The 12,613-nt window shown below is 41.1% G+C and overlaps 1 protein-coding gene across 1 annotated transcript in view; it reads right to left on the bottom strand.

Moving 5' to 3' along the window:
- Positions 1-12,613, bottom strand: part of timm21 (translocase of inner mitochondrial membrane 21) — a 35,705-nt gene that overhangs the window by 15,429 nt on the left and 7,663 nt on the right. Inside the window, exons 2-3 of the mRNA XM_078540046.1 lie at positions 9,898-9,960; positions 1,448-1,545 (exon numbers count right to left, since the gene is read on the bottom strand). Coding sequence (XP_078396172.1) covers positions 1,448-1,545; positions 9,898-9,960 — 161 coding nt within the window. The remainder of the gene's footprint in view (positions 1-1,447; positions 1,546-9,897; positions 9,961-12,613) is intronic.

Below are 12,613 nucleotides of genomic sequence, written 5' to 3'. Positions count from 1 at the left end.
AGTGGAGAGTACGGTTCTGGATGCCACATTATTGGAAGAATGTGAACACATTGGAGAGAGTGCAGAAAAGGTTTACAAAAATGGTTCCAGGGATGAGAAACTTCAGTTACGAAGATAGATTGGAGAGGTTAGGACTGTTCTCCTTGGAAAGAAGAAGGCTAAGAGGAGATTTGATAGAGATGTTCAAAATAATGAGGGGGCTGGACAGAGTAGATAGGGAGAAGCTGTTCCTCCTCATAAAAGGACCAAAAATGAGAGGGCATAGATTTAAAGTGATATGCAAAAGAAGCCAATGTGACATGTGAAAAATCTTTTTCACACAACGAGTGGGTTAGGTCTGGAATGCATTGCTTGGTAGGGTGGTGGAGGCAGGTTCAATCGAGGCATTCAACAGAACATTAGATGATTATTTGAATAGAAACAAAGTGTAGGAGTGCGGGGAAAAGGCAGGGCAGTGGCACTAGGTCATAATGCTCATTTGGAGAGCCAGTACAGACACGATGGGCTGAATAGCCTCCTTATGTGCTGTTAAAATTCTGTGATTTTCTGTATATTAAAAATGATACACAATTGAGTGAGACAAAGTACATACCAGAAGGTCTTTTCATTGCTTGTAAGTGTTCCATCCCTTTGCCATACCTTCTCTCCCCTATTATTCATCATCTACCTCCCCAGTCCAATTATCCCCTGACTTCATCTTGACCTAAATGCTGTACTTGAACACCTGCATACGCACTACTGTGCGAGATCGACTAATTTATGTTAAAGAACCCAAAATAAACCAAGTAATATGCAAAATAAACACTAGCTTTAACAACATTTCCCTTAGAGCAAAGATTAATTGACATAATTAAAATCCCACAGCAGCTATTCTTCATAGTCAATCCAGAAGGAGGCCATTCAACCCATCATGTCTGCTGCAGTGAAAGAGCTTTTTAATTAGTCCCACTCCTCAGTTCTTTCCCCACAGGCCTGAAATTTTTTTCAAATATATATTCCATTTCCTTTTGAAAGTTATTACTGAACCTGCTTCCATTACCCTTTCAGGCAATATATATTACAGATCATCACAACTTAATGCAGAAACAAAAAAATCTCCTCCTGTTCCCTCTGGTTCTTTTGTGAATTATCGTAAATCTGTAATATCAGGTTACCTACCTACCCAGTAGTGGGAACTATTTCTCCTTATTTACTCCATCAAAACCTCTCATAATTTTGACATCTGTTAAATTGCTTCTTATCCATCTCTGCTCTAAGGAGAACAATCACAGCTTTTCTCGTATCTCCACATAACTGAAGCCCTTCACCCCTGTTAACACACTTATAACTTTGCAAAGTATTCAAAATAGGGGGACAATAGCTTGTCATGTGAGATGCACAAACAAAACTTAGTCATTAAAAAGAATAAATGAACCCCCACACAAGCATCAGAAAGACAGTTGAATACCTCGGGGTGGGCTCTACACTTCTTCAGGGCGTCTCCATATATTTTGCTGGGACTTGAGGAGGAAAACAGCTCTTTAAATATAACATAGAATAATCCACCTGAAATGAGAGAACTACATTTTAAAGGAGAAGGAATATGCTGTAGTATTTCAGTGTGGAGTATATAAAGTGCTTTTGCCACAAAGAAACTTTAAAAGGAATTTATCTATTAATTTCTTTTTTTGATTGATTTGCATTCAGTAGGGCTCCTTTTCCCTCTGAAAGCTGGAGAATATAGAAGACATCTAGGTTCAATACGTACTTTGAGTACTTCTGGACTTGCCTTCAAGGCAAGGTAAAATGATGACATATCTCGTTCAGTTGATGGAGACTCACTGAGACATGCCTGTAATTTGTTTTGTCAGAGCCCCTCCTGGATGGACAAGGAGGCTTGAAATGGCAAGTTTCCATGGGAGACAAAAATGGTGCCATGTTCTACAAAGCATATTAATGTTGAAGTGGGGCAGGGAAAAGGAGGTTCCTTGTTCTTTTAAAAACTTCAGACTTGGCCCAATGTTGCAACAGGCTAACTCTAACATAACTCCCTATCGCTATGGAACTACAGTCTTGCTGCTAGTTCCCTGTCTCAGCCACCCATTCAGAGGGGTCATAGGCAGTAATAAATGGGTTTATATGTAGAATCCTGCTTCAAATCATCATTAACAGATGAGCAGTCACAAATATAACCCTCTTGGTTAGAGGAGAGGAGAAAACATCTGAATGTTTGAAGTGAACAGGAGGAGAATCAAAACTAAAAGGCACACTGGAATGCTTGTCATTCAATCTGTGCATATATTTATGCCAACCTGTATAATGAGGCAAGTGGATTGAAATGAAAACATTCCATGGTGCTATAAACACAAGTTGAAAGATTTGAACGGGTATGATCTTGCTGAGTGATAAACTGTTGAGTACGTTTGATTAATATTCAGCTGAGCCACCGTACAGAGAATGATGGCAGCATAACTGAACCCGGTCTTGGAGAGACAATGGAATTGATCAGATACCAACTCAGTCTCTTTTGGCATTTGACCACAACTAGTTTGGCATTTAGTGCCAATGAATAGCTTTAGGCAGTAAGTTTGAAACTGTGATATATGGTACTTTTCAGGATGCACATGAGACTCCCCAAGGATTTGAAAGACCCTAATTATCATAAATGTGCAGGAGGAGGAGATGGTGAAATGAGAAGACTTGGGAACGAGGAAGTGAATTAGAAGCAAGTTAGTTGTTTCATCTGAGATTGCATTTCCAGCTGGAAACAGGAGGATACACAGCAAGTTTTAACACAGTCAGCAGTGGGGTAAAAGTTGTTTTCAAAATTGTATTTCCATGGCTCAAGTAAATACCCCATCTCTCAGGCCAGAGGGCTCCAGAAATACGGAACTATATCGCTGTTCCTTCATTGTCACTGCGTCAAAATCCTGGAACTCCCTTCCTAATAGGTTTGTGGGTGTATCTTCACCCCACAGGCTGCAATGGTTTAGGAAGGTGGCTCACCACCACCTTCACAAGGACATGTATGGAAGAGCAACAAATGCTGGCCTAGCCAACAATGCTCATATCCCATGAAAGAATAAAAAAAAACTTTAAATTCTACCCTCCCAACTTCCAATCCAACACAATGTAGTACAGTACTTTAAACTTCACAAGGCTACTTAAGTTTGAAGTTTTGTAACCTGTAAACAAAAATTTAGAACTTCTTCCACCCTTTCATCAGTAGCAATATACAAGTTCCACTTCAGTTTTCTGCTTCATCAAAGGTATAATTTTGTTGAATTGACATTAAGTCAAAAGAAGCAAAATTGCAAGCTACAGTTTTATGAATGTTAAACAGTGAGTAAACATGTATGGATGATATTTATGTTAGGTTTATATAACATCCTACAAGTAATTGTAAAAGGGAAATCTTAATCTTACACATCAGTTAGTTTCCAAACCACATTTCATCACATCTTTTCAAAAGTTTAAGAACAGGGTTTTGACAGTATTTGCAGCAGTCCCTCACACAAATTTGAAAATCAATGGTATCTTCTCTGTATTTTGGTCAATTTGGGATGAATAAATGGCCACTTGCACACATTGGCTGTAGACATCTCTAACTTGTTGAACAGGATTTCACAATACTTCCCAGCAAAATGTAATTCTCACGTGCATAGGAGTACTGCAGTCTAATTAGTTGGGGGTGTGTGGCGGGTGCATGGGGGTGCATGGGGAAACCAGAAAAATTAGAAACATAAGAAAATAGGAGCAGGATCATTGGGCCCTTTGAGACTGCTCTGCCATTCAATAAGGGTCATCAATAGTGCTATCAAGCAGCACTTGCTTAGCAATAACCTGCTCACTGATGCCCAGTTTGGGTTCCGCCAGGGCCACTCGGCTCCTGGCTTCGTTACAGCCTTGGTTCAAACATGGACAAAAGAGCTTGACTCCCGAGCTGAGGTGAGAGTGACTGCCCTTGACATCAAGGCAGCATTTGACCAAGTGTGGCATCAAGGAGCCCTAGCAAAACTGGAGTCAATGGGAAAGCTCTCTGCTGGTTGGAGTCATACCGAGCACAAAGGAAGATGGTTGTGGTTGTTGGAGGTCAGTCATCTCAGCTCCAGGAGTTCCTCAGGGTAGTGTCCTAGGCCCAACCATCTTCAGCTGCTTCATCAATGACCTTCCTTCCATCATAAGGTCAGAAGTGGGGATGTTCGCTGATGATTGCACAATGGTGCACAATGTTCAGCACCATTCGCGACTCCTCAGATACTGAAGTATTCCATGTCCAAATGCAACAAGACCTGGACAATATTCAGGCTTGAGCTGACAAGTGGCAAGTAACATTCGTGCCACACAAGTGTCAGCCAATGACAATCTCCAACAAGAGAAAATCCAACCATTGCCCTTTGATGTTCAATGGCATTACCATCACTGAATTCCCCACTATCCACATCCTGGGGGGTTACCATTGACCAGAAACTGAACTGGACTAGCCATATAAATACTGTGGCTATAAGAGCAGGTCAGGGGCTAGGAATCGTGCGATGAGTAACTCACCTCCTGACTCACCAAAGCCTGTCCACCACCTACAAGGCACAAGACAGGAGTGTGATAGATTACTCCCCACTTGCCTGGATGAGTGCAGCTCCTACAATACTGGGGAAGCTGGACACCATCCAGGACAAAGCAGTCCGCTTGACTGGCACCACATCCACAACACTCACTCCCTCCAGCGCCAACGCACAGTAGCAGCAGTGTGCACCATCTAAAATATGCATTGCAGGAATTCACCAAGGCTCCTTAGACAACACCTTCCAAACCCACAACCACTAACACCTAGAAGGACAAGGGCAGCAGATAGATGGGAACAGCACCAACTGGAAGTTCCCCTCCAAGTCACTCACCGTCCTGACTTGGAAATATATCGCCGTTTCTTCACTGTCACTGGGTCAAAATCTTGGAACTCCCTTCCTAACTGCACTGTAGGTGTACCTACACCACATGGATTGCAGCGGTTCAAGAAGGCAGCTCATCACCACCTTCTCAAGGGCAACTCGGGATGGGCAATAAATGCTGGCACAGCCAGCAAAGCCCACACCCCGTGAATGAATAAAAAAAATATGATCATGGCTGATCCCCTTTCGCAATGCCATATTCCTGCTCTCTCCTCATACCCTTTGATGCCTTCAGAGTTTAGAAATCCATTCTCCTCCTGTTCCCTCTGGTGGTTGAGACAGGGAACTAGCAGCAAGACTGTAGCTCCATAGCGATAGGGAGTTATGTTAGAGTTAGTCTGTTGCAACTTTTGCCATGTCTGAAGATTTTAGGAGAACAAGGAACCTCCTTTTCCCAACCCTACTCCCTCCAACGTTAGCTACGTAAGTTCAACCATTAATATGCTTTGTAGAACATGGCACCATTTTTGTCTCCCATGGAAAATTGCCATTTCAAGTCTCCTTGCACATCCATGAGGAGCTCTGACAAAACAAATGAAATATTTTATTTAAAGAGGAAATATATTCAGCGACTTGGTCTCCACAGCCTTCTGTGGTAGAGAATTCCACAGGTTCACCACCCTCTGAGTGAAGAAGTTTCTCCTCATCTCAATCCTAAATGGCCTACCCCGTATCCTGAGACTGTGACCTCTTGTTCTAGACCCTGCATCCAGTCTGACTAACTCTGTCAGAATTTCATACGTTTCAATGAGATCCCCTTTCATTCTTCTAAACTCCAGTGAATACGGGCCTAGCCGACCCAATCTCTCCTCATACGACAATCTTGGCATCCCAGGAATTAGTCTGGTGAATCTTCGCTGCACTCCCTCTATGGCAAGTATATTCTTTCTCAGGTAAGTAGACCAAACCTGCAACAATACTCTAGGTGTCATCTCAGCAAGGCCCTGTGTAGCGTAATAAGACATTCTTGCTCCAGTACTCAAGTCTTCTTGCAACGAAGACCAACATACCATTTGCCTTCTTAGCTGCTTATTACGCCTGCATGCTTGCTTTCAGTGACTCGTTACAAGGATACCCAGGTCCCTTTGTACATCAATGTTTTTCAATTTATCACCATTTAAATAATACTCTGCCAGTCTGCTGTTCCTACCAAAGTGGATAACTTCACACTTATTCAGGTTATACTTCATCTGCCATGTATTTACCCACTCACTCAACTTGTCTAGATCGCCTTGAAGCGTCTTAACATCCACCTCACCACTCACATTCCCACCAAGTTTTGTGTCATCAGCAAACTTGGAAATATAACATTTGGTTCCCTCATCCAAATCATTGATATATATTGTGAATAGCTGAGGCCCAAGCACTGATCCCTGTGATACCCCACTAGTCAGCACCTGCCACTCCGAAAAAGACCCATTTATTCCCACTCTCTGTTTCCTGTCTGCTAGCCAATTCTCAATTCATGCCAATATGTTACCCCAATCCCATGTGCTTTCATTTTGCACACTAGCCTCTTCTGTGGGACTTTTCTTATGTTGTCATGAACAGTTTTCTGAAAATCCAAATTATCCATATCCACTGGTTTTCCTTGGTAAGGTGGTGGCGTAGTGGTATTGTCACTGGGCTAGTAATCCAGAGAACCAGGGTAATGCTCTAGGGACCAGAGTTCGAATCCCAATCCAATTTGAATCCAATAAAAATCTGGGATTAAAAGTCTGATGAGAACCATTGTCTGATTGTCGCAAAAACCCATCTAGTTCATGAATGCCCTTCAGGGAAGGAAGCCTGCTATTCTTGCCTGGTCTGGCCTACATGCGAGTCCAGACCCCAAAGCAATGTGGTTGACTCTTAAATGCCCTCTCAACAAGGGCAATTAGAGATGGGCAATAAATGCAGGCCTAGCCAGCGATGCCCACATCCCGTGAATGAATAAACAACTTTATCTAATTCTGTTGATATTTTCTAAGTGTCCTGTTATCACATCCCTATTACTAATGTTAGGCTAATTGGTCTGTAATTTCCTGTAATTAACTCCCTCCTTTTTAAAAATAGTGCGGTGACATTTGCCAATCGGTCGGGACTGTTCCAGAATCTACAGAATTTTGGAAGATGACAATCAATGCATCAACTATTTCCATGGCCACCTCCTTTAGTACCCTGGGATGTAGATTATCAGGCCCTGGGAATTTATTGGCTTTCAGTCCCACTAATTTCCCCAACACTATGTTTTTTTAGTAATACTAATTTCTTTCAATCCCTTTTTCCCCATTAGATCCTCAATTCCCTAATATTTTTGGGAAGTTATTTGTGTCTTCCTCTGGGAAGACAAAACTAAAGTAGTTGTTTAATTGCTCTGCCATTTCCTTGTTCTCTATTCTCCCATTTCAGACTGTAAGACATTTATCTTGATCAATCTTTTTCTTTTTACATACTTATAGAAGCTTTTACAGTCCACTTTTATGTTCCTTGCAAGTTTACTCTCATACACTACTTTTCCCCTTTTAACCAATCTCTTGGTGCTCCTTTGCGGAATTTTAAATTGCTCCCAATTCTCAAGCTTGCTACATTTTCTAGCAACTTTACATGACTCCTCTTTGGATCTAATACTATCCCTTAATTTCTTTTGTTAACCATGGTTGGGTTGCTTTTCCTGTCGTGTTTTTGTGCCAGAAAGGAATGTATAACTGTTGGCTATGCATATATTTGTTCTTTAAATATTAGCCATTGCCTATTCACCTTTTAATGAAGTTCCCCAATCTATCTTAACCAACTCACACCTCATACCTTCGTTGTTTCCTTTGTTTAGATTTAGGACCCTAGTTTCGGATCAGACTTCTTCATTTTCCATCCTAATGAAGAATTCCATCATGTTATGGTCACTGTTCCCTAAAGGACCCTGCACAACAAGATTATTAACCCCTTCTCATTGCACAACACCAAATTATCCCAGGCCACTGTCATGCATCTTCTAGAACTAGCTGAGGACCTAGTTCAGGAAACAAACGTTCAAAGAAAGTCCATAGCCAATCAAAAAGTATACATGGTTTAGGAAAATGGAGACAATTTAAAAAAAAAACACTGAAGATTGTTCTTTTGTTTCCCCCTAACTTCCCAAAAGACCAATTTTAAAAAATGCATGATAGTTATTCATGACAACATAAGAAATAGCAGGAGGAGGTCATTCAGCTCCTCTAGCCTGCTCCACCATTCAAAGTATATCAGCAATTGTTTTGGCACCAGCATACATCACTGAAGTGAAACAGAGCAGATGAATCTTTTTCAATACTGAATGTCCCTTGGAAGTTGCATGTTCATTAGCTGCTAAAAATGATTTTGGATCATGGCTGATCCGATTGTGGTCCCAACTCCATTTTCCTGCCTGCCCCCACCGCCCCCCACATAAACCTCAACTCCTTTGTAGATCAAAAATCTGTTTAACTTCAACCTTGAATATATTCACCGTCCCAGCCTCCATAGCTATCTGGGGAAAGAGGATTCCAGAAATTATTGAACTGCTGAGAGAACAAATTCCTCCCCATCTCTGTCTTAAATGGGAGATTCCTTATTCTGAAATTGCATCCCCCCCAGTTCTAGATTTCCCCACAAGATGAAACATCCTCTCAGTATCTACCATGTCAAGCTCCCTTGGAATCTTGTGGGTCGGAATTTTGTTCCAAAAAGTCAGGAATGGGGGCAGGAATCATCAAACTGAGACCGCTGGACCAGAAATTTGATCTCCCCCTCAAAAAGAGCCCCACATAAACTTCCCATAGCTGGGAAGCGGTTAGGTTAGGTCTAACAAGGTTCATCCTGTAGCATTGGGGGGGGGGGGGGTCACCATTGACAGGCCTAGGGGAAATTTGTATTTCATGTCTCACAGTTTTTTCATCGGGTTGGGTGGGTTTTGGAAACTTTTGGAAAACCAGCTAGGTAAGAGAGTTCGGAACCTTGGGGGAAGCTTGCTGAGGAGTCAGGAACATTCTGGCAGCTAAGTGTTAAATGTTTTGACAACTTCAAATGTCATTACTGGATGTTGTCTTATAAGTCAGATGTGTTTTTTACTGCAGTGATTGATCATAGGGCTCTGTCCTGAAAAAGTAAGATAACCATTACATTGACCAGCAAGGTCTTAAGTGTTGAAATACATTAGACTACTGTTCTATTGGGAAAAGTGCTATTTGCATTCAAAACGGAAGAAAAGAGTGCTTGGGAAATCTCATGTCATGATCTGACGTGATTTAAATGTCCACTGTGCTTTAACTTTGAAAAGAATTAACCTCCTGCTTTAACTTAAAAAAAAACCCAGCCACCTTGCTCCTGGAATTCTTTGAATGGCAGGCCTTTGAGTGTAGCTCAGAAAAAAATCTAGCATCTGTTCTTTCAGTTTCAAAGGGCTCCATTATCTGGAGTTGTAATGGTTTGCTTTGACAGCTGAGTCCATTATGAATGCTTGGCCAAGTTCCAAAATCCGGTGAAACACTTAGCTCAGCAGATGGTTGTGTATACTGTTTGCCAGTTTAAAAAAGTTATTAAAGGATTATCTGTCTTTGACGTGGTTTCTAAATAGACGTTTGCTTTTATAACTCAATGCCCACTTGAGGGGGATTTAACTTTTTCTTTCAATGGGTCTGGAGTTTTTTTCTATGCAGTATGAATGGCAATGTGTTTGATCTCTCTAGGAGATGAAACTATGGTGAATATGGGAGGAGGTGGCAGGTTCAGGCTGGCGAGATCAGGAACTGCCCTGACTAGCTTTTCCTGAGCCGGAGACGAAAATCCAGCCCTATATGTTTCAATAAGATCACCTTTCATTCTTCTAAACTCCAACCAGTAGAAGCCCAACCTGCTCAATCTTTCCTCAGAAGTCATAAGGCAACCTATTCATCCTAGGAATCAATTTAATGAACTTAAATAAGGAGACCAAAGTTGTACGCAGTACTCCAAGTATGGTCTTGCCAGGATCTCTTACCTGTTATGCCAATCCCAACCAAGACCACTAGAAGATAGGTAAGGTCTTTTCCAGCTTCTTTTACTGTGGAACACAAGAATTTGAAACAAAATTATATAACAGCAAATCTTGCAATTTAAAATGGTATAAATTACCAGTATCAAAATTATTTCATTAGATGATCATCACTCATACATACTTAAAACCTTCCATCAATTATTAAAATACTCGAGGATAAAAGAATTTACAACTTATCCTTAGGTTATTGTAAGAAAAATATGTAATTTCTTTAATGAAACTTTGTACCAAAGAAATAACTTGCATATCCTCAAGGTGATCCAAAATGTTTCATAGCCAATAAAGAAAATAGATGCTGTTTTCCCTTAATGAATTTTAAAATGGAGACCTAAGTGGAAATAGGCCAGATTGATTAATCTAATAACCATATTTGGGAGGGTCAAAATGTACTGTGTTTAAATCCACGGCAGGGGTGAGAAACAGACTTTAAAAAAAAAAATTCATTCACAGGATTTGGGCTTCGCTGGCTGGGCCAGCATTTATTACCCATCCGTGGTTGCTCTTGAGAAGGTGGTGGTGAGCTGCCTGTTATGTAGGTATATAGATCTGCTTATTCATATATAATTTAATATTATCTCTGACCTTAGGTGATGGGATTTGGCTTTAGTGAGCCAGAAACTGCATAATGATCCCAGGAATGAAAGGCCTAACATATGAGGAACGTTTGAGGACTCTGGGTCTATACTCAATGGAGTTTAGAAGGATGAGAGGGGATCTGATTGAAACTTACAGAATACTGAAAGGCCTGGATAGAGTGGACGTGGGGAAGATGTTTCCATTAGTAGGAGAGACTAGGACCCGAGGGCACAGCCTCAGAGTAAAGGGAAGACCTTTTAGAACAGAGATGAGGAGAAACTTCTTTAGCCAGAGCGTGGTGAATCTATGGAATTCATTGCCACAGAAGGCTGTGGAGGCCAGGTCAGTGAGTGTATTTAAGACCGAGATAAATAGGTTCTTGATTGGTAAGGGGATCAAAGGTTACGGGGAGAAGGCGGGAGAATGGGGTTGAGAAACTTATCAGCCATGATTGAATGGCGGAGCAGACTCAAAGGGCCGAATGGCCTAATTTCTGCTCCTATGTCTTATGGTCTAACTGTGAGCTTTTCTGCAATCTTTAGTTTGCTTCAGATCCTAAAAGTGACAATTGAACTCCATGGGTTTCTATAACATCTACAACCGTTTCATTGACAAATGTCATTGTGCAATGAGTCATACAAGAAATACTTTCTAGAAAATGACATTTTTACCACTCCTAGACAGATTTTATCTATAAATATCTTACTAGTGGCTTCACTTGGATATTACTTTTGTGTAATATTTCACTTGTAAATAAATTCACTACTCTTAGCCCGAATACAAATGACTGCCAATGTAGCAGTTCTAATTTGTCAGATTAGGTAGAAGAGCATGATGGGCATCACACGAGATCATCAATGCAGTACACCATAACTGAAGGGTAATTGCAGCACACTCTCACTCGTGGTGGTACGGGTTTCAGTTCACTGGAAGTTCAGTCTGCTTCTGCAAACTACCTTTTAACTAGGAAAACAAGATACACTTTGGGAGAAAGCACAAACTATAGCAATCGATACTTTAAAATATTTACAAATATTTATTTGTTTAAAAATTAAGACAGGGATGAAGATGAATACCCTGGATCAATGGATAATTGCATCCCTTAGTGGCGCACTGAGCTACACAGACCAGAGACCCCGGGTTTGATCCAGGTCTGTGCTGGGTTTAATCATCTTCACTAGATGCATCCCAATCAGCCTTAGTGTCTTATCAATCTTGGAGAATAGGCAGAAAGTACCAAAGGGTGTTTTCACTCTTGATCACAAGAAAAAATATTATTTTTTTCATCCATTCAGCCTATTTTAGTTTGTACAGCTGGTGAAACCCTCAGTCCGCTATCTCTTAATTGACTCCAACTCATTTTCTTTCATTACTTGAAAACCAATTGCAATTGCAGATTACTGTGTGAGAAGAACTGCTTGGCATCATTCTAAATTAGGCTCCTTCACTTGTCCTATTAGCATTTATTTTGACATTGTGCTCTGAATTTACAATTCAAATGTGATCACTATATTCAGTTTCCACTTACATACCAGTTGCTACACAAGTATAAAAATGAATGCAATAGAATAAGTACATGACAACGATCTCAATTATTGGGTTCCTTGGCAGCTAGAAGATGCAGATTCTTATTCTGTCTTCCTGTCTTCCCTAGGCAACATTCTCCTCAAACTACAACCACCAGAAGCAGAATAAGTGGCTAATCAGCACTTGCTGTCTGCGGCACCTTGCTGCTGACAAATTGGCTCTCACATTGAAGTACAGTTCATGCTGCTGTGGATCAAAGTAATTCATGTACATTTTTTAAAAATTAATTCATGGGATGTGGGCATCACTGACAAGGCCAGTATTTATTGCCAATCCCTAATCACCCTTGGTGTTGGAGTTTCCTTCCTGAGCTGCAGGTCATTTGGCATAGTTACGTTCACAGTGCTGTTAGGTAGGGAGTTCAACGATTTTGACCCAGTGACAATGAAGGAATGGTGACATGTTTCCAAGTCAGGAGGATGTGTGCCGTGGAGGGTGAACTTGCAGTCAGTGGTGGTGCTCCCATGCGCCAGCTGCCTTTGTCCTTCTAGGTGGT

This window comes from Cetorhinus maximus, chromosome 4, assembly GCF_964194155.1.
Source record: "Cetorhinus maximus chromosome 4, sCetMax3.hap1.1, whole genome shotgun sequence".
Taxonomy (NCBI): domain Eukaryota; kingdom Metazoa; phylum Chordata; class Chondrichthyes; order Lamniformes; family Cetorhinidae; genus Cetorhinus; species Cetorhinus maximus.
The sequence above is the reverse complement of the archived record's forward strand: the minus strand, read 5'-3'. Positions and strand labels throughout refer to the sequence as shown.